General features: G+C 36.3%; 1 protein-coding gene across 15 annotated transcripts in view; it reads left to right on the top strand.

Annotated features, from left to right (window-relative positions):
• sick (sickie) overlaps nucleotides 1-23768 on the top strand; it is a 1461343-nt gene that overhangs the window by 1418694 nt on the left and 18881 nt on the right. For 12 of the 15 annotated variants that reach the window (XM_081752883.1, XM_081752888.1, XM_081752884.1 and 9 more), the window contains 6 exons: nucleotides 5366-5529; nucleotides 7098-7279; nucleotides 10122-10281; nucleotides 11917-12067; nucleotides 17398-17600; nucleotides 21297-21535. In XM_081752883.1, coding sequence (XP_081609009.1) covers nucleotides 5366-5529; nucleotides 7098-7279; nucleotides 10122-10281; nucleotides 11917-12067; nucleotides 17398-17600; nucleotides 21297-21535 — 1099 coding nt within the window. The remainder of the gene's footprint in view (nucleotides 1-5365; nucleotides 5530-7097; nucleotides 7280-10121; nucleotides 10282-11916; nucleotides 12068-17397; nucleotides 17601-21296; nucleotides 21536-23768) is intronic. The other 3 variants (XM_081752890.1, XM_081752887.1, XM_081752885.1) reach the window with 2 other exon arrangements.

Raw genomic sequence — 23768 nt, 5'->3', positions numbered from 1 at the left:
ATGCATGGAGGTAGCCTCAAATTCTTTCTCAGGCTGTAGATGTAGCTAACTTCCAGTCAGGGCTTCCTCTTCGGTTCATGGGCAGTTTCAAATGTTCATGTTGTACTAAAAGGGATTGAAAGTTACGCAAATAAGCTATAACCCAATCCATCTTTTGTGAGCGCAATGCCATGTTAGTTCTGAACCTCATTACTACATCAGAAAATAGTCAAATATCATTAGCATTCATCTCACAAGTCAGTTGTCATCTATTCTTTCCATCAGTCACCCTTTCTGGGATCATATAAAATTTGGAGAACGCATTCTAAAAGAGAAATTAAGATTGTAATTATGTAGGTTATAAAAACATTATTTTATAAAATATTTTGTACATGGACGATCTATAAAATCCTTTTTAGATGTTAACAAAGGAAAAGATGCTCATCTAAATTCAATCGAATGCTTGTAAAATAACCAGAAACTTTATGCTTTTATGCTAGGAAATAAGTCGTTCAATGATTTCAAGAAGTCCTCTGGAGAAACAAATAGCTTAATTCACGGGATTAAGAGACCCCATCACGACGAAATTAAAATACCGCTAAATTTACAGTAAGTATGTGATATCTTCAAATAGATAAAATATAATCTATAAGTGGAACAAGAGCGCGCTAGATATTACTTTATATGAGATACCGTTACTCACTTATCTGCTTTCGGTTTTGAGTCATTTAGAAAATTGGCATTTATTTTCGCGTTTACAAATGGCTGCAAACGGAAAGCTACTAGGTGACTCGTGATAACGGTACCTCATGCAAAATAATATTGTGTAGCGCGCTCCTGTTCTACATTTCGATTATCTTTTACCTATTTGAAGTTATCACATAGTGACTGTAAAATTAGCGATATTTTAATTTCGCAGTGATTAGGTCTCTTAAAAATATTCACAAGTCAACAATGCGAACCGATTTCACCTTCTTCTTTGACTTAAAAGTGCAAGTTGCAAGTATTCGTTGGAAACTGAACAATGCTTTTTTGGCACGGAAAACCTCTGAAAGCTGAACGACTGTCGTAGCGAATTCGAAATATTTCTTAACGAATTGGAAATTAGTGTTACTTAGCAGAAATGGCCGCCGTAAATGAACAACTCTAAAGAACACATCTGAGGCTGTCTTTGCAGTCTTGATAACTAGTAATCAGGGAGATGGGCACAGAAAAGTCAAGAAATACCGCTAATATTCTTTGACGGAATTAATGTAAAACCTTGAAATGGGGAGAGGATAAATAAAAGTTTGAAATCTCTGTACCAAGAAGCGTGCCACATTTTTTCTATTATTAAGTTATCATTTATAAATAACATAAATCTTAATCGTGTAAAGGGACGGCTATATCGTCAAAATCAGGCCCTGAACATGAAAATACAGCTATAAACTTTTGGGGACACGTTCTTTGACGGGTAGAGCGCTCACATCGACCCCAGGCCATGTGAGTTTGTGGAGAAACAACATTGTATCCGTAAGTTTCCTCGGGTTCTCCTGTTTTGTCCCACATTATCATTCCACCAGTTCTTTTACAATCATTCGCTTTCATTAATTGTCCATCTTCTTTATGCCTACAGAGTATAATCGTATGACGTAGAACAAGGCATTTCATTCCATTTCAGCTATACACAATATCTTGGTAGACATTAATTTTGCGAGTTTCTTAAAATTGTTTCCAAGAGAAATGCTATTATAATAGAGAAATGCTAGTTTAGGTGATAGACGATCGTAGATTGTAGTTCTGAATTGATTTCTTAGCTGCATGGTAAACACATAGAAGTTAGAAAATTGGAATAACAACCTTCGAAATTGATATGAATGAAAATGGATTGATGCTTCCTTACTTCGTTAGTCTACGTTTAAGCACATCTTAACAGTCTCTGACTTGCATTTTGAAGTCATCTAAATAACAACCTTTGGTAGATAACAAGTATAATGTTTAAAAATAATAGTAAATAAAATCTTAAGAGCAGATTATCTGTTCTTGAAAAGCATAAAATAATAATGGAAAAGCATAAACATATCTTTGGTCTTTATCGCCAACAATGGCATGTTCATGAAAACTTTGCACATGGATACTATTAACAAACTGATGTTTACTCGTGATGTGATTTGGGTTTAGCATCCTTTTCAGCATCGATGCTGTATAAGACGTGGATTTACAGCTTAACGTGGGATTGGAACTACATGAACCCGGGTTTCCCACGTCAAAGGCGTGTACAGTAACCGCTTAGCCACGACAATTTCGACATTTACTCGTGTATAGAAGTGGCTATAAAATGGAAGGAACACATAAATCTCGTACATCTTTTAGACATAACTTATTTTACCCAACCATATGACATCTCAGAATATTAAGATTTTACAAGGCATGATGAAGTATGTAATTGGTTTGGAAGAAACATAATTAATCAACCTGCACTCAACAAAAGTTAAAATATGTTTCCTGCTCGGAGCAAATATCTCTTAGCACACATTTCTAATTTAAACGTACCTTTAATCCGAAATAACAGTACTATAGCTTTGGAAAGTCCGTTCAGTCTGTTTAAATGTGGCGTTGATACACATACAGGCGTTACAGTGAAGGTAGATTGCCATGCTGCACCAATCTTGTAGCTGTCATTTAAAAAAATCTTTCAACCCTATCTTTGTTTACTCTTTACACAGTACAACTTTCTGAAAGCAAGAAAGATATCTCCACCAGTGCAGCACTGCACTCTAGTGGTAAAATAGTAAACCTTATCATTAGAAACGTGTATTTTGGCGTGCTTTCCCTTCTCGTCCAAAAAAATCCGTCGTTTCGGAAGCGGCGTAACTGTTTTTTTTTTTCTTTGTCAATGGAGAGCGATAGCAGGTAGCAAGCAAGACGACCCAGAAAGTTGCACATGGTTTGACTCATTGCAAGATGGAAAAAAATGTTGCATGTCCCTCTGTTGTTCTGTTCGGTTGTGAAACATGGTCGCTTACACTGAGGGAAGAACATAGACTGAAAGTATTTGAGAACAAGATCCTGAATCGAATATTCGGACCCAAGAGGAACGGGAATGGGGAATGGCGGAAACTTCATAAAGACGAACTACATAATTTATACGGTTTACCCAACATTGTTAGGGTCGTGAAGTCTAGGAGGCTTAGGTGGGCAGGTCATGTAGCTAGAATGGAAGAAAGGAGAAACGCTTTCAAAGTCTTGACTGGAAGACCAATCGGAAAACGACCATTAGGAAGACCTAGGCGCAGATGGGAGGACACTATTAAGATGGATCTCGCAGAGATTGGAATACAAAGTAGAAACTGGATCCAATTGGCTAAGGATAGAAGTCGTGGAGAGCTTTTGTGAACGCGGCATTGAACCTCCGGGTTCCATAGGCCATAGAGTTAGTTTTTAGTTAGTTAGTTTACATGGAGACATATTGTAGGGTTGCTTTTTTTAAATGACAGCTACAAGATTCTTTCAGCATGGCAACCTAGCTTTACACATGAAAGGAATGGAAGGGTTTGCCAGCAAATGAGGTTCATTATTTTGTAAGCAAGAAAACAGTCAGTGCTGTACTCGCAGTGTTTAAGTTTCCTTCTCTTTTAATCTTCATTTGCTTATATCACATGTCTCCTCATCTAGCCTATATATTTATATATAACTATATTGCTAGATCTATTATATTTTTATATTTGAAAGGATTTGTTTGGTTTATGTAATTACTGTAGGAAAACGTAGTTATGATTCAGAAGTTAGTTTCGAAATCGCACTCATTTTGTGTTGAAATACTCTTCGAGATCTAGTGAAGTGAGGCTGTTAGTCAATTTCAAGACACTTTTTTTTTTTTTTTTTTTTTAGATCTATTTCATGCGTAAGTAGTATTAAGGCTTAGAGTAAAGAAAGAAAGAAAAAAGTAGAATATATGAAAGATACTCGATGTCCTGCTGGAGTTTTAAATGTGTGAAATAATTTACTAGGAGCGTTTTCGAAAGTTGATAGAAACTTATTTTAAAGAGCATTTCTTATATGAATATTACAGAATTTCATTCACTAAAAATGCTTAAGTTCAAAAATAATTCTCGAGTGATATTTTCCTATATTTCGTACCGTCATAAAACACTTACGACCGTAATTATAAAATAATTATTTTCAGAAGACTGAGGTGAGTCTGTACATCATTTGTGTAGAGAACCTTGATAAAGCAAGTTGAAATCGTTAGACGATTTCTGATAAAAGGACCTAAGCATTAGATAAGACTGTAAATTCTAAAATTATTCTTTCTTTGTGTTCTTCCAAAACTACGTCGCATTCGTTAACCCCTTTTTGCAATCTTTGCTTTTTTGAGGTAAATTATAGACTTTCAGTCAAGCAGGTACTGCTTCATTGCTATTTATTGTAGGATCATGGTTCATTCCTCGTTTTTTTTTTTCCCACAATAGAGCACGGCATCACTCCCTTATCCGTATTGTATACCAGAAACGGAAAATTAGGGAAAATCCGGAAAATTATCCGAAAAAGTTCCCTTTTTGAAACCTTTGAGCTCCCCGGGCCCGAGATGATGTAGAGATCTCAAACAAATTTGATAAATAGTTACAGGTATACACAATACGTGTGAAAAAAAAAAAAAATCAATGTAGTACCTTGAAAGCTAAGGGCGGAAAAAAATGATAAAAATTGTCTCAAGAAAAACATGTGATGTCATCTCCCCACCCACCTCCCTTTGGCGCCACCGAGTTGACCATTTGGTTCCAAAACGCATCAAGGGTGTTCTTTGGTCCATGTCTGACTTGACCAATAAAAACAATCCAGCTTGTATCCCTTTTATAGGACCTAAATAAGCGATTAGAGATAACACTGCATTATGGTACGAAAAGGTACCATGGATCATAAAAGGTGTAGAGAAAAGGTTTTGTTCATTGCAAAAATTTATATCAGTGCAGAAACGAGACACATTTTTGGAACTTTTTACGAATTCTCTCTCTCGTTTATTTGAAAAATTCGTGTGAAAAATTAGTTGAATCCATTGCTCTATTTAAAATTAATAATATGTATGTCATTTGGAAGATTTTAACTTTTTTCTTTCTTTACTTGATTTTTTTTAAAGAATATAATTTGCAGTTTGTGAGTAAATGCATGCCAGCTATGAGAGTAGCGATTTTAGTGTTCATGCAAATTTACACTGAAGTAGTTTTGAAAATTTAGATGATTGAAAACAAAACATTTGAAGGAGTGGTACAGTGTGAAACCTCTGATTAAAAAGAAAGAAAAAAAAAAGAATAAAAAAAAATACTCAAACTATGGGAAACGAAAAGATTTGTTAAAATCATTTTGAAAACAGTTGTTAGCATTCACATTGTACCATTCTTCTTGGTAGCCGCTGGAGGAACCAACATCTCCCGTCAATTATCTACAGATTCCGTGTCCAGCATCAACTCCCTGTCATCGGCGTGCAGCGGAACATCCCACCTCTCGCACCAGTCAAGCCAAGTACATCCTCCCGACAGCCCTGGATCCAAAAAGAAGAAAAAGAAAGGATGGGTCAGTATTATTGTCACCATTACATTATTATCATTATTAACTCAGATCCTTGTCATGATTAGGTTGTTATTATTATTAGTTATTATTCACTCAGATTCTATTACTTACTAGCTTACTACAAAATTAAGACGTGATTTTGGTACTCCTTTTTAAGAAAAGAACTTTCGACGTGAATAAATTGAAATAAAATACAAGGTAACCAAAAAAGTTCTTGTCGTTTTTGACGTTCCATGCCCTCACAGAGAGAAGATGACGCATATATCTGCCAAGCGATTTGTAGTCTTCGACCATCGACCTTCAGTAATACTGACACGTTGCGCACACATGGCACTCATAGTTCGTTCAGTGTCGAAGAGAAATAGAGATGTCGAAGCAGTTTGTTCGCTTGTGTTTGTTGTATGACTTTAAAGTGAAACTGTCAATTGCCGCATCAAGTCGTTGCATATGCCAGGCATCTGGAGAGAATGCCATGAACGAATGATGCACCGCAAGACATTGGTTCCAGAATTCCTTTCCGGAGATTTGAGCCTTATAGTGGACGGCCACTGAGGAGAACAGTGGTTTAATGTGTGATGAACTTGCAGAAAGGATCCATATTTCCGCTGAAACAGTTTGAGTGCACATGCGTGGGATAGGGAAGTTATCACTTGACACCTAAACACACTCATCTTTAATCGCTTACTAACTGGTGACAAAAAGTGGATCCTGTATGACACTCTCAAGGGTACCAGACATTGGTTGTCGCCACGTAACCCTGTTCCTCACACCTCAAGATCACCTCTGATTACGTGCACTTTGTACGGTGGAATTGTCAAGTGATGCATTACGAGCTCTTCCACCAGGTCACACCATCACTGCACCGTGCATTGCGGCAGAAGGAGTCGGCATCGGTAAATTGCAAGAATGTGCTGTTCCTGCACGACAATGCCAAGCCACATATGGCAAAGAGGACCCAGGAGGAGACTCTTCATGAGCTTGACGGCAGACACTGTGCTATGCACCCTATTCATCGGACCTTGCGCAAACAGATTATCATCTGTTTCATTCCCTGGACAACCACCTCCGAGGAAGATTCTTTGCAAATGAGCGAGATCTGCAAAATGCACTCATGGACTTCTTTGCAACCACTACTGCCAAGTTTTATTAACAGCGTTTTGTGCAGCAGCAGGAACGTTGACAAAAGGTGTTGGATGCTGATGGAGATTATTCCGAAACCTAAAGGTGGGTACCGTCCTCTGTATTGCTCTTTGTTTATCACTTTTCTAAAATGGCAAAAACTTGCTTTTTTTCTTTTTTTTTTTTTTCTTTTTTTTTTTTTTTTTTTGCTACCTTGTATTTGATAATCATAAATTTTAGAAGTCATTTGTTTACCTTCATTTGCTAAATATGAGAAAATATGCAGGCGAGGTTATTGTAACTTCAGCTAATAACATATAAATATTATTTATATGATGCAATCTGACTTGTTCCGTAATTCTTTTTCAAGAAATGTATAATAAGAAATTGTTCTTACATGGAAGAAATTCAGAGAAACTGAATGCAATAATTTTTTATTTTCACTATTTCAGCTACGAAGCTCGTTCAGCAAAGCGTTTTCTCGCTCCAAGAAGAACAAGAATGGTTCTGTGTCGGACGTAGAAGATGCAAGAGGACTGAACTCTGATGTTTCTGCTCCTTCGTCCCCTCTCCTCAACACCCCTCACCAAATGAACGGTGGACAGGGAATCAAAGTCAGTCAGTCTTCCTCTGCGTAAGTAATTCACTACCAATACAACTAGCATTTTTCTTTGTCTCTGGCTCTAAAAAAAGAAACACTAAGATAACCAAACTGAACATATTACATAATTAGAGAAATCTATTTATAGTATAAATTTATTAAAACGAAAGAAAAATATTAAGAACGGTTCTTCTTTTCGTGTTGTATTTATCAATGTTTATTATGAAGACGTTGTTATAGTCGCAAAACTGAATACACTTTAACAATATATTTTTCAACTGTTGTTCTTTCTTCAGTTTGTTTATCTGAAGAACAATTCATGCAAAAAATAAATATGAATAGTGAAGAATATTTTAAAAATGAAGTATCTCTCTTTTGTATTTTCCATGGTAAGCGCCTTTTGGTTTGTGGTTTTGGCTTTCGTGTAATCATCTGCTGCTTTGATTTTTGTCTTCCTTGTAAAACAAAATAAGGTAGTAGAAAAGGCAAACAAACGGGAAATTACAAAACTGAGTGTTTCTAGAATCCTGTTTGCTCTGGAAACTGCCATTGTAGAAATTATATGTAGTACCTACCTCACAAACGTACCATTCAATGACTTCTGCACTCTAATTTTCAAAACAGTATTGGTTCCATCTTCAGAGAAAAGTTAGTTAAAACTGAAACACAAACGAGGTGTAGGAAAGTAGTGAATGAAGATGCTAGAACTTGAACGCTTAAATCAGAAGGAAGTATAGTTCACAAGCTACCAAATGTAGTGGCTAAACGATTTGAAAAGTGTAGAAATTGTTTCATAGATAGCTTATAAGGTAGGTACTAAAGTACGGAAGTTATGACGTCGTTGGCTTCTCGCGAAAAGTTGTAGTGACGTTTATGGGGAGTGGCCAGCTTTGTTACTCGTGGCTCGTTGAGCGCAGTATACGGTTGGTGGTGATTGGCTACCCTCTTACCACACCCCCAGCGACGAGCAGGTTCAAGCGCGGGAAGCTAACGACGTTATACCTTCTGGACTATAGAAACATTTTCTTTGATGCGGGAGACCTGGATTCGATTACCGGCGGGAGCTCATGTGGTTCGAATTCTATGTTAAGCTGTAGGCATGTCTCATATTGCCTCGTTGTTGCAAGAGACTAAACTCAAGTCTAAACAACCAACGTTTACGAGTGATTCTTGTTTTTAAAATGTTCTATGTCCAGTTTAGTAACAAGTAGAATACAAGAGCGTTTGTAACGATCAAAATGACAATTTTGCTGTACAACAAAGCATTAGTTGATATTGCCAAACTTACACATGTTAAAAAAATAGTAAAACTTAAATTTGCGAGAATACGTGAAAATGCCTTCTAAAACAGTAGTCGCTAAAATTATGAAGCTTGTGAGCTACTGTACGTTTTTAAGTCCTACTGTGAGCTACCAGCCGAAAGAGCTACTAACTTTTCTTTCTTTCTTTCTTCCTTTCTTTCTTTTTAATTCACATTTGTTTATCGCCTATAAACTTACTTTTCTATTAAATATGAACTCAAACTATCCAAGTTAGCAAATGTCTAATATACACACGAAAAACATAACGTTTAGTAAATGTCTAATATACACACGAAAACATAATGTTTAGCAAATGTCTAATATACACACGAAAAACATAACATTTAGCAAATGTCTAATCTACACACGAAAAACATAACGTTTAGCAAATGTCTAATATACACACGAAAAACATAACGTGCACAACCCCACGCGTATACAATCACCTGTGAGATAAGGCCGACAATGGCAGTTGCGTGGGAGAAACAAGCAGTTGTTGTTATCAGCGCCTCCTGTCTTGAGCGTCAGCTCAATGGAGGAATCAAGGTTACCCAACAAGAGTGTTAACGTGATCTACCGAACATGTCTCCGCGAGCTACTAGTAGCTCGTGATCGACGGTTTGGCGATCACTGTTCTAAAAGAATGTGCTCCTCATTGTACACTATATTAGTTGTCCTTGTATTCTAGGCTGTTCTAACGATAAAGCTGTTCGTATTCATGAAAGGAAGAGTTTTCTGCTCTAATAGTATATATATTTTTATTCAGAAAAAAAGTTCGTGTTAAAGAGGGATCTGTTAAGAGTGGTTTCACTATATATATATATATATTCATATTACATTTAGTTATTGTTAAAATCGTTCTTAACGTTAAACAATATTGTAAATTCAAATAGATGATTTATTGTCACAATGCTAAGGGCTATACCAAGTAGAAAGTACGTTAGAATATTAAAAGTAGTTAAAAGTAGTTTATATGTAAGTGTACAAACTATTCGGATACACGGGACTGTTACCTTGTTTATGTCGTATTGCTAAAGTGACAAAGAAACAAACAATATATTTGAAAATGAAAATGGCATACGTCTAGAGATTTATTTTCTTTTGTTAAGCTTTGTTCTCTTTTATTGTTGTTGATAACACGCCGAACCTTCCACTGCATTTATTGCAAATAAAGAAAAAGCTCAAGGAAGAAACTTCATCACTCTTACTATTTAATTTAGTATTTTGAAACTTTAGGAGCACCCTGTGTCATGCCTAACCGAATTTATTTAACAACAACTACTTTTGTTGGATATATATCGTAGTAATATAAATTTCGTAACATACGTGCTGTCCAGGAATATTCAACTTGAGATAAGAGGTTTGCTATATCAGACTTCATGCTAAGATTTAAAACATTAAAACACGGTACAGGTTTAAATTACGAGTACCGATCTGAGCCGATGTGAGACTTGGCTTTCATAACATGTTTCCTTAGTTAAACATTGTCAGTACAGAAAGGGGTTATTAATATTTATTGTTAGCAGATGTGAAAAGCGTTTTGTGATCTAACCGCGTAACGTTTGTGATTTCAGCATTTATGACAAGGAGCCAACGGAAGCAGGTCCGGAGGTTGTCGAAGAATTGAAGAAGCAGCTTCGAGAGAAGGATTTGGTGTTGACAGATATCCGGCTGGAGGCTCTCAGCTCAGCGCATCAGCTGGAGTCTCTCAAAGACACTGTCATTAAAATGAGGGTACTGTATGCTATCTATCATTTAGTTATTGACAAAAGTTTCAAATTCAGTTTGTATGAAGGCATTTTACTCTAGAAATATTTATTAGTAAAAGTTCTAGAATCTCTGTGATGTCAATATTGCACTAGAAATATTAGCAGTTGGAAGGGAAATTTTTAAAGATCAGTCTTATGGGACTAAAAGGTACTCTGAATCCCATGACTGAGGCCATTATGACTCAGATTTACTTTCAAACATGGATCGATTTCGATAACAATTTTACTTCTGATAAGAAAAACGTGATACAGTGTATGACCGTAATATTAAAAACGCAGTCTCAAATTACCTAAGCTAATAAATCATGTTCTGCACAGATTTCGTATTATGGATTGTTGAGATTTTTTTTTTTTTTTTAACTTGGCCTTTGTGACTTGGACTTTGCTTAAGAGCCTGACTGACATACTAAAAAAATACAAAATTTACCATTTTTCTTTTGCTTGTTTATTCATAAGTGAAAGGAGATAATGAAATGCAACTTACCACAATCATAGATAATGTTATTCTACAACAGAAAATATGAACCTAAAGAATTTTCAGTGTTGCCAGAATAACAATTCTCCCTAAATCTAAGTTAAGGCAGCGACTAGAGGAACGAACTCAACTACATTTGATTACATATCATGTTGTCTGAGAATCCTGTGAACTACTTTTTAAATAATAGTTGTATTTAGTTCGTAACAAACAAAATAGTTTTAACATACAGTTCTTAAAATTAAGTAATAATGTTATTTAAAAAGTAGTTCACAAAATATCAAAACAACATGATATGTAATCAAATGCAGCTGAGTTGTTTCCTCTAGTCGCTGCCTTAACTTAGATTTTGGGGGAATTGTTATTCTGGCAACACTGTAATTTCTATGGATGGTAACACTAAAAATTCTTGAAGTTCATATTTTCTGTTGTAGAATAACATTATCTGTGATTGTGGTAAGTTGCATTTCATTATCTCCTTTAACTTATGAATAAACAAGCAAAAGAAAACTGGTAAATTTTGTATTATTGTTTTAGTGAGTCAGGCTCAGAAGGAAGCCTTGGACAATTTGTAACTGAAGGTTCTTATTTCTTAGTAGAGATGAATTACATTTTATTGACATCAATAAATCAAAGAACTAACAACATTTAACGTGCTTATTAATTATTATATCTTAATTTGTTGATCGCCTGGCTTCTTTCAAATTTTGGAAGACATTTTTATTAAAGTTTACCAAAGAAGGTTTAAATTTCTGTAAAATTTAGTCAGAAAATTTCAAAAATTCGAAAAAAAAAAAACCATCAATGGCTTGTTATCTTGTTTGTTTATGAAGTTTTAGCGTTCATTTTCAGCAGCGAGGCTATATGAGTCGTAAACCAACAGTTTAAGGTGGAATCCGAACCACCACAATATTGTATATGTGAGAATCGAACCTAGGAACACCTGCACTCGAGACGTTCACTGTAGGCAGTAGACCGGCAATGAGAACTCAGCTCAAGTATTTTGGTGGGAACTGTGTTAAGTTAAAGGTCATTTGTGAAACGAAAGATTGCACGGTAAATATTTGAAAATCGTCTAATAGCCACATGTGAGAACATTATTATGTATTATTCTTTCCTTTGCAGAATGAGATGATGAACTTGAAGCAGGACAATGAACGGTTGCAGCGAATAGTGACCAGTAAATCCCTGACTTCATCACAGAGCTCGCTTCCCATAACGGATAGTTTGGAACGAAGGTTCAGCATGTCAGAAGCCTCTGCGCCATCCAGTATAGGTAAATCAATGGATATCGTTTCAGATAAATGGAAGAGTATTCTAGTAACGGGATGGTAGTATGTTTATTTGCAATACAGAGACCATACAAGATGATTGTATGGTTGACTTATCGGTGACTTATGCACACTTCTTCAGACCATTTGTATCATGTATACTAGTCAAACACATCCACGATTATCCATTTTATCATCACGTAATTGCATTTAATTGCACAGCCTCTATTAGCCTTGAACTTTTAAGAGGTTACTCCATTTATTTCCAGAACTTCATTTTCATTAACGTATTACATTTTGTTCTGCGAAGATACATAATCAAGTGGACAGTTAGCTATAGGAAACGCTTATCTCCGTTCTTCGCTAACGTACTTCTTCATGCTTGTGAACGTAAGATTCTGAAAGAACAAGAATTAGATGCTGTGCGATAATATCGTAAAACTTTGTCCCTTATAGGTATAGGTAGAGCGTTAATAAAAAAAAGTGTCCGGAATTGACTTCCCCTACCGACTTTTATTATAAAACTTTTCCACTATAAAAGTGTTTTCGTAAAATACTGTACAAATAATTTCTCTAATATACAAGGTTAGTTATAGGAAGTCTTTGACCGTAAAGTCTCAGACAGGATCTCTACAGAGTCCTGAAGCAGGCTAAGAGGAGTGAAATTAGGTGCCCAAAGCTCCGAAGCAAGCAGTGGGTAGGTTAATTGGCCAACAGAGCCCCGAAGCAGGCTAAGCGGTTGAGGTTAGGATTCCCAGTCAGAGCCCCGAATCAGATTAAGTCAGGAGAAAGGATAGGTGTACTCCCGAAGCAGAGTAGAGGCCCAGGGGTTAGGTTACTTCTAATGTTCCGAAGCAAACAATAGGAGGGTCACCAGAGAATTGCCGTGGTCCATCCAATTTATAGAGTTCCTTCGGTGGCGGTGGCGCTGCTGCTCCGATGTTGTCTTCTGCTCCGTGGGAGGGGCTAGAAGCCGTCGTCTGCAAGTGATTGTAGATCCATCTGGTGTGAAATCTTCTTGCGAAACCACGTGGTGGTGTTTGTAAACACCTGACGTGTGGGATTGTTTGTTTATTACATCACGTGGGACATTACAATATAGATAACCTACTGTTTGTGTACAAAGAAAGTTTGCAATTGAATTTTGCAATCAGTAAAGGAAATTAATTCCACCCTAACTTGAAATTCACCGCGAAACATAGGAAGGTAAATTTATCTACTTAGACCTAAATATAAGAGGGTATAATACCAAATTTGTTACCAGCATTCACAATGAGCTCAGGGCCGCCGACAAGAGGCAACACTGAAAAATGTCGGGGGTGTCGTGAAACGTTTATTGTTATTATTGTTTCCTTCATTCAGTTGTGATTTTATCCAAGTTTGAAAATCTTATCGAAAATTTATCTGGGACCCTGTAAAATCTATGAGCGACCCTCCATAAGCCTATTGAAGGTATACAATAATACATCATTGATCATCATTTCCATTAATGACCGAAGCGAAGATACGAGAAAACTTTTTTTCATGCTATTAGGTATTTTCTTTCTTTATTAATTTCATTAATTTCAATGGAGTCTGATTTATAGGGAGAGCTCGATTTTTTTTATTAACGTAAGATCTGAATAGATATGCTGTTCCCACTTTAATAAGTTGGCACATTAAGGTTAAAAGAGTCTGAGTTTCGGTAGACCTGAAAACAAGATACAGACAAAAAGTGGGTCATACTAACTATATTCCTGAGATTGATAAGTGCATTGACTAAGAATTTTAAGCAGGATGATTTGCACACAGCATTAAAATGCCGAAAAATTTGGAAAAAAACATATCGATCAATCAAAGAGGTATTACGTCGATTCTAATGAAACACCGGGAGTCTACGAGATAGAATGCAGTTGTGTGGACGGAATTTAAAGATAGAGCCAAAAAAGAAAAATACCTCGTAGATGTTAAAGCAAAACACCCAGTTTCAGGTCTTTCGAAACATTTGGAAGAAACACAACATATTACTGTAATCTCAAAGTTTTATTTGGAGCCAAAAGTGAAATAGGAAGACAAAAATGAAATAGAAAGACTTGTTTTCCAAAATTGATCCATTTCTAAGTAATCCCAAACTGAATGTAAAGAAAGGTTTCTGAAGCACGGAATGGGAGACAGTAATTAAAAGTATACTTATTATTACTCGTAGCATAACAACAAAATCAATAAGGAACTGCCAACTTTCTCTGTCTGAGTATAAGAACATACAACTTGAGTCTTCTATTTCACTAACGAGGAAGGTCCATAAACCGTGAGAGTTGAATTTTGATGAAAATTTGTGACAAGACTCAGTTTGAGTTGCTAAGTAACGTAGTAATAGTCATTCGATGCGCAAATGCTTCGTTGAGCTGCTACACCGACGCCATCTTGAAATCCAGTAGGCAATGTACAAGAATACCCTTTTGGCACAAAAATGAAAAAAGCTTTTGATAGATCTGACTTCAGTATTGAAAACCAAGGTAGAGCATCTATATGTGGGAGTACTTCCAGTGCATGATCGCCATTTTGAAAGGCGCCATATTGAATCGCCATCAAATATGATAAATGGCAAGGGGGTCATGTGGGATATCAAATAGCACTGAAATTTACTCCTGAATCCATTTCCGCAACCAAAGTTTACATATCTGTTTTCACGTCAGAGTTAAGAGCTCTCTTACCTACAGAAATATATAAAAACTGTGCGAGTTAGATTTGTGTTATGAAAGATGGTCGTGCGAGCACTTGCAGGATTTTAACTAATGCAGTAGTTAATGCAGTACAATAGCCACTATACCAATCCAATCTTGAGACTAGTAAGAGAAATCGTTAATTAAATTAAAATGCCTGTAGTGAAAAATGGAATAGCAGCACTGTAACAAATTATACCTATTTCAAAGTACGCTATATATATGAGTATGTGTGTGTTGCGATTATGCATAGCATTTAAATGCTGCGATTTAAGTTAGGTGCAACGGTACATATGACTTCACAAGAATATGTCTTGAAATTATTAGAAAATTAATAGAAAAATAATACAAAAATTATTAGAAAATAATATAAACTGGTGCACATAAGCAAATATTAACTTACTAACCTTTTGCTCTTCCGTTGTGATTATGGAGATCCGAAACGAAGTGGTTAGCACACAGCATCACGGAACAGTGCAAACTCTTAACAAATGCACTTTCGTCACAATCTTCATGACTACAGACACTATTTTCTACTAGTCTCCAGAACATTTGTAAATGAATCAACTATTGCTCCTGTTACGTACCGACATTTCTGCCATGCATATGCAAGCATGTCCTTTAGGACTGGCGCACAAAATTGATGATACAAAACGGAATGCATTTTCTTTATGAACATTCTGCCATATAACTTGTACACCAAACAAGTGAACACCTGCTACAATTTGTTATTTATCACAGTTTTGATATGAAAAGTAGTCTTGCCCTTATTATAATAGAAGCAAGTGTTTCATCATTAAAGGTGGAAAGATGCAAATATTTAATTGTTTAACATTGTAGGAAAAAGCAAGAAAGAGGCTTGTTTTATGGATAGCAACTTGGTATTGAATCGTGTAATATTTATTGCCATCTATTTTTATTAGGTGTGTATGCATTCGCTTATCACTAATAGCAGAACAGACATCAGGTGTATCTTTTTCTAAGAATTGGCTGTGAACTGATAATTTAAATCCACTTCATTGTTCAATACGTCAGCGATAAATCGATTATATTTAGACAAACTGGCAATGAATACATTAAAGTATTTTAACTTCGTAATAAACACGGTACATTATAGATTGTCAAGTATGAGTATTGGAAAAGAATGCAATATTCTATAACAATGATGGTCTTTGCGTAAGGTTTCAAGATTGGAGAAAAAACTTAACACACTATAATGTACCATGAAAAATTGCCTAAAATAGATTTTTGGTTTCATACAGTTGATTTTTGGCTTGATATAGGTATAACTTGTAGGATGCTGCTATTCCATTTTTCACTACAGGCATTTTAATTTAATTAACGATTTCTCTTACTAGTCTCAAGATTGGATTGGTATAGTGGCTATTGTACTGCATTAACTACTGCATTAGTTAAAATCCTGCAAGTGCTCGCACGACCATCTTTCATAACACAAATCTAACTCGCACAGTTTTTATATATTTCTGTAGGTAAGAGAGCTCTTAACTCTGACGTGAAAACAGATATGTAAACTTTGGTTGCGGAAATGGATTCAGGAGTAAATTTCAGTGCTATTTGATATCCCACATGACCCCCTTGCCATTTATCATATTTGATGGCGATTCAATATGGCGCCTTTCAAAATGACGATCATGCACTGGAATTACTCCCACATATAGATGCTCTACCTTGGTTTTCAATACTGAAGTCAGATCTATCAAAAGCTTTTTCATTTTTGTGCCAAAAGGGTATTCTTGTACATTGCCTACTGGATTTCAAGATGGCGTCGGTGTAGCAGCTCAACGAAGCATTTGCGCATCGAGTGACTATTACTACGTTACTTAGCAACTCAAACTGAGTCTTATCGCAAATTTTCATCAAAATTCAACTCTCACGGTTTATGGACCTTCCTCGTAAGTGCTAACTTACCATTTGACTGACAGCAGAACGTTGAGTTTTTCGCTCTGCTGTATCCCGCTAAATCTGTTTCTTTTTATTTCCTTAATGTTGCTATTCTTTCTCTCATATTTTTATCTTACATAAACAAAGCTCCAGGTGAGAGCCGAAAACTAGAAAGTGCAAAGTGTTTTCGAGAATCAAATTTACAAGTATATAAAATAATTATTAAAATTCTTGAGTGATAGCATATTGTCTAATGAGCCTAAAGTTTATGCTTTCTCATTTTTTGAGCTATTCACGGTACATAAAAATTCGAAAATATCTTTGGACCTACAAAATGGTACCAATGCATCTAATAAGAAATGTATTATACACGAATTTCATAATTTAGTTGGAATAAAACAAAAAACGATTTCTCACAAGCAGTGTTGTCAAAAAAATATTGAAATAATTGATAAATACAGCAATAAAAATTACAGTACATATCTCTTAATGTTAGGTATAGGGTACTGTTTATGGGACCGCCATATTTCTTCAGTAGTGCGGTCGACCCTTAAGATGTCTGTGTAAACTTCTTTTCTCTTGTTCAGAAAAGGAGATAGACCAATCTTATGTAATGTATGGAGAGTTTGGTATTTTTTGCGTGAATTTGTCTACTGTTTAGGCGTCATGCAAAGGAGAGCTTGGTATTGGTTGTAGTTCAGTGATGATATGAAGTTTTCCCGTTATTACAGATGTAATCCTTGCAGATCCGGGTGATAAAGACGGCAAGCGAGTGACTGTGTCAGTGTTGTTGGGATCTCACGGCAACTATGAGAGGTACTTGAGCTCTCGAGAAGAAGGAAACCAATTCCCAGAGAGTCTGATTGCTACTGTTTCTGTTAGCGGAAAGACCAAGTGGGATACGCTCGACAGCTTGGTGCGACGGGTGTTTAAGGTAAGGTTTCAAGGAGTAACTGACGCTTTTGAAAATTGAAAGGCCTTCCCAGGCAATACACCAAATACATTGGTATTTTTTTCGTTGCTCGTTCAATACTAGTGCTTAACTTATATTTCACTACAATATAAAAGAGATCTTTCCAACTGGCCAGTGTATTCGTTGTTTTTAAGAGCAAACATCCGGAGAACGTGTAAGAGCCAAAGACTGAAAGATATGGGTCGGTTGGTAATAAAGGGGTATTCAAAAAGCGCACCGGTTTTGTTACATCAAATTATAAACTTTATTTTTTTCAAAACACTAAGAAAATTCATAAACATGTTCATCACATACTCTGATTTCAGGTATGATGAATGACGTCGGGCATATCACGTCCTCTACTGCGCTGGCATGCAATAACTCTGTTCGTGAAATTCGCTATGACTGCCTGACTAGCAGCCACACTGTCACGAACCACAGCACTGTTTTGCTCAGGACGACCACTACGACGACGCCCAGGACTTTTAATGTTCACTGTTGAACCCGTTTCAATGAACTTTTTCGTAAGTCTGCGACCTGTTGATTCACTCGGTGCCTCATTTCGCCCTAGAACAGCGCGAAGTCTCCTGACAGTTGCTGCATAACTTTTTCCGTTCTGATAAAAAGTTTTCACAATTAGCGCACGTTGCGCTATAGTAAACTGCTCTATGACCAGACATAGACTGAAGAAATGTGAGAAATTCAAACTAAGGCGACAATCAGAATATGTTTGTGAGTAGAGCAACAATACAAAACAATGTCAGCAATCGAGAAACAAAAATTTGCCAGACGATGCAAAACCAGCGCACTTTTTTGAATCACCCTATAGTTAAGTAGTATTGGTAATGTATAAATAACTATAAATACTTAAGTTCTATATCGAGAAGACCATCGCCTCTGCTATGGAGTTTTTGTTTGCTTGCAACCTTATTTCCACAGCGTCAAATTGCTCTGTGTGCTCCGTGTTGTGATTACAGGGAATGGGAGAAGATCACCGAGCATCTGGTTGAAAATGGCGGGTGCAGAATGATAGAAAAATCACCGCTAAAGAACACATTTACTATGTCTTGTCATTGAAAACTAATTGTTCAAGAATAAGTGAATATTATATTAAGTTCATAAGCGTACAGACTGCGTAAGGTATTTGGGGACATCTTGGATGACAATGAGAAAGACAACCATATGAAATGAATAACGAAACGTATCGATGAAAAATTTGATTACACTGATACAGTAATGGTTGAAGTACGTGTTTATTTAATGTAATCATCATCAGCCGCAATAAGGGCTTCAGTTCGAGATCGGAAGAAGTTACAAGCATGGATCAAAGAGGATTCTGGTGTCAGACATCGCTTAGGTAACAGCAGCCTTAAGAGAATCGGTTCTGTTGCGAGAGCATTTATTAATGGCTACTTCAACAATCTCTCACGTAATTATATAGAGGATCTAACTTCGGTCAGTTAGAAGCCAGAAGTTGCTTATGATGTGATCATGCAGATTGGCTACTATCCAATCATGGATCGTCACAGCGTTATGCGCATGTGCAGAGACCTCTCAAACACACATGGCCTTCCATTGCATGCACTGTCTATCCAGGGCTTTACAGCTGTTTCTAGAAGTTCATTGTGACCAGCAGTACTACCTCAAGACCGTGTGGAAATATGTGATAGCACTCGCTATTCACTACCGCTAAAGAGCTCCCTCGTGGCTAAGCGGTTAGTGTATGCGCCTTTGGCGTGGGAGACCCGGGTTCGATTCCCGGCAGGAGCTCATGTGGTTCGGATTCCACGTTAATCAGTAGGTCCACATCTCATATAACCTAGCTACTGAAAGGGACACTAAACTAAAAATCAACCCAACTCACTACCGCTAAAACAAACACAATTGCTTGAAATTTGGTGCTTAGAGCACGGGAGACATTAGCAGGGTCTGCACATAACCACCTCTTCGTCTTTTCATCTTGATTGATTTTTCCTTTTTCACTGTAGAGAATTCAGATTATGGGAGTTTCTTTTGGATGTTTGACATTGTTTAGTAATCACTTTGCTCAAAGAAGCTGTTATTTTTGAGTGTTCGATAGTATGAACTCCCTTTTCATCACTCCATGTCATGTATAGGAATGACATAATCCACCACAGTGCGAATTGTGCCCTCGGACACCTTCAGATCTCTGGCAATAGTCCTCATGAGCTTTCCGGACTCAGAGCAATAACTGTATGAACTGCGTTCTCATGCTATCCGAACGTTGTGTATCCCCTTTTTGTGTGAGTACCTGTGACACACCCCTATCGAAAGCTTCCAACTCATTCCGAATTTTGTGCAAGAATGAGCTGAAGCATTTTGTAAACAATTCAATCTCAAGATTGTTGTGTTGTACGTGTATTGCAACAATCACAGCCAGTGGCGCAACCAGGATTTTATTTCGGGTGGAGTCAACACTACCTAGTACAGTAGTCTGCAAACGATGTGCTGCACCATGTGATATGGATAAAATTAAAAGTCTGAATTTTCCCCACTACAAGAAATCTAGTTATCCCTATTATTAACATGGCCTTAAAATATAAGTTCAAAATTCACAAATTCCCTGTTATTAAGGATTAAAATTTTTAAAACTTGCACTCTAATTATTACTTTATACATCTTTATGTTTGCATGTGATTACGCACTCTTTATTAACATTTATTAATCTAAAAAAATAATTAGGGAGTCTTTCTTTTTATACATTGCTTTGACTTAATTCAATATTCATTTAAACATTGATCTACTTTAGGTTTATTATACATAACAAACTTTGGAATACTAAATTAAAAAAAAAAAAAAAAACTTTACAATTTATAACGACGGATTTTTAAATGTAGTCGTGAACTAATCGAAATTTTCAAACCCCGTGATATAAGTGCAGGTGCTTTTCAAGATCAAACACTTTAATAGCTATGAAAATACAGCTAAACGCTGCAATATTACGAACAACAGATAGGCTATCAATTTTGATTATTGTTCATGTACATAACTTCACAAAATTATGTAAGAAAGGTTAAAAAAATGTATTATTATTTGACACACAAACGTCCACAGATTAATAATTTCATACATAGCACATTCTTGTTAATGAATGAAATATACCTTATTAAATGATCACTAAAGCTGTTGAGTAAAATATTTTATAATTAATTCACAATTTAAGGAGTTTCTCATATTCACAGTTTGATATCAAATCTTCTTAAGTTTTTTGCAAGTCCAGTTATTCGAAAAGGACAGCAGTAAACTATCACAAGATGATATTTCGCACGTGATGTCTCATGCCTCATTGCAGAGTAAGAGCACTTTTCACGTACTTGGCGTATGTGTGTGAGTTCGCATATTTTTAAAGATACTGGACAAATGAGAAGTATTTTTTTTTTTTTTTAATTTCACCAGAATTTGTCCACAGTGCTTTTGTATAAGTAGGCCAGGTTAGTTTCGGGAGGGACCTGGGTCCCCCAAGCTCATAGCTGGTTGCGCCGCTGATCACAGCTTGTCTTTCCATTTCTCTCGTTAATTAGTGGGTTCTCCGTTGCTGCTTTCAGAAAATAAAACAATAATTATACTCGTATAAGTGCAGACTTGCAATCCACATATCCTCAAATACCTTATGCACCCACTGTATTCTGATTATTTTTAATTAAATAACTTTTCTAGGAATATGTCCTGCGAGTGGATCCAGTTTCTAACCTTGGCTTGAGTGCAGAATCCGTGTACAGTTACCATGTAGGCGAAGTTTCCCGATACAAAGATAGCGAAGTTCCAGAATTGCTTCCTTACGGCTATTTGGTTGGAGACACTCAACACATTCGGATTTGCTTGAAAGGAGCGCTGCAGAATGGAAGTGTGGATGCTCTTGCATTTGAGACTTTGATACCAAAGTCAATTGTACAGAGGTAAGAATCATCGAACTTTTTAAATTTTACTGAATGAAGCATACAAGGTAAGAAAAATAATTGTTGGTTGTGGATTTCTAACTAGAAGGCTTTCAGTTAAGAATAGAACGTCAATCAAAGAATAGGTCAGTTACATGCAGCAAAGTGATCAGAATAACAAGTCATAAATTGTAGAATCTCCAGAACTTAGAGGTGAAATATCTCATTGTTTGATAATATTGGTTTGATCCAATCAGCTTAATTGTGAGGGTTGAGTTCCTGTTTAGGCCGGTATTTAGACATGAGTAATTTTGCCCACAGTATAGGTTCTCTAGCGGGATTTGAAATAAGTTTTTCGCCGGTCTGTAAGTTTGCTCTGAGATTTTAACAAGGTCTCTGAGGAAACTGAATCGCGTACCTTGAGATTTGTCACAAGAAAATCTCTGAGCCTACGGACTATAGAATTATTGTTGTATTCTCAACTGTCGGTGTAGCTGTCAATGAGGTAGTTAACACTAGAAGGACCAAAACTTTTACCCCCCTAGAAGTACCGAGCCGTCATTTTGACGGCTATTTAATTCCAAGAGATGTATATAATTTTTCTTTATATTTCTCATATTTTAGCTTGAATCTAATATGTTTAATCGACTATCTTATGTTTTACGTAAGTTTTTCTCGTGATATAATACAGGGTGATCCACTAAACCCCGTCAATATATTAAATATAATATTAATATCGGAAGTTCGCCCACAGGACAGTGACATGAAAAGTTTAAATAAAGGAATTATATTTATATTCCTACGTATGAAATCCTTTTCATACTAGTCACGTGATCACCCTACCTGTCCTATAGACATAGCCTGGGCTACTTTTCTTTAGCCAAATGAACCAGTATAATGTACCAAAATAATTAGTTGTATATCGAACTTTTTTTTTTTTTTTTACATGGAAGTGAATTTACATTTTCAATACATTTTTCTTTCAACTTGTATGCACTGAACTCAAGACAGCAACACTTTCCTCGCGCTTACATTTGCGTACTGTGAGTGGATTTCCTGATTGCAATCCATAAACGTTTGTAGTGAACATATCCTTTTCTTCATGTTTCAAGCACATTTTGAGAAGTTCTCCTCTATTTGGACGCAGACTACCAATCAAGGTCATCTGTTTCTTTTTCAAAGATTCGGCTCATTTTTGACCTGTAAGAAAAGTTATCGCAAGTAACATTCAGTCCTCTGTTACTGAGAAAAGGATCCATCGTTTTCAGAACAATATATTCGCCTAAATGTGAGTCCCGACGTCGTTCTTGGTCGTTTTCCAGGTAGGAAAAGACTTTTAGTTCATACCGTAACTTTACAACTGCAAGCAACCAAATTTGAATCAAAATTTTCCAGGCTTGTTAGGCATACATTACATGAATTTGCATCTCATCTTAGTAGAGAATAACTGTTCATCTACACAAACACTGTCGTGGGTTTTATAGTGCCTGATACAATTTTCAATGAATAAGTTCTACACGGATGAAGTTTGCTTTTGGCCTTGAAGAGCTAGGACATTTTTCATCAAATCAGATACTTCATTATTTCAAGAAATATATTTCTTTCAATAATCTTTCTGAAAACACTGGTCCACAGCTCACGTTCTACAGTTCCTTTACGGGTATATCTGAAGCTACACGAAATATCAATATTGCTAGAAATGAAACGAGTTCTGCAATTGACAGTAGCCAAAAAGAATCTTGAGGCTGTCTGAGCTTCAACAACGGTGCATTTCAGAATATTTTTCAACATTGTTTCGTCTATGAACAAGAGAAAAACACTACCAAATTCACCATCTTCAATATGATGTAACGCATACTATAATAAACAGGATTCTCGCGAAGGATGTCGTGTGAGGCAGTACGCCCAGCTTTGTTCTGTCTGTCCACTTTACTTCAACGTGCCCCGTGAGCTGCTCTAAAAATATTTGATCGATTACTTCTGGATACTTCTGTATCTGTTTCCTTCCTCTTATCCGAAGAAGTAGCTTGAAACACTGCATTCTCGCTACTACTGTTGTCTTCATCGAAGCAGTCTCCCTTTTGTTCTTCCAAGCGAAATTCATTTTTACTCAAATCTTAGAAAGGACGTAACATTTTGTCAGGTCTCATCTTGCTTTTGTAATTATTCATATTTACCTTCAAGAAAACATTTATTTCTACAGAGAACAATGTTACCAACAAGATACGAACATAATTGAAGAAGAATATCATTC

This window comes from Thermobia domestica, chromosome 3 (genome assembly GCF_964235325.1).
Source record: "Thermobia domestica chromosome 3, izTheDome1.hap1.1, whole genome shotgun sequence".
Taxonomy (NCBI): domain Eukaryota; kingdom Metazoa; phylum Arthropoda; class Insecta; order Zygentoma; family Lepismatidae; genus Thermobia; species Thermobia domestica.
This window is presented reverse-complemented; position numbering and strand designations above follow the sequence as displayed.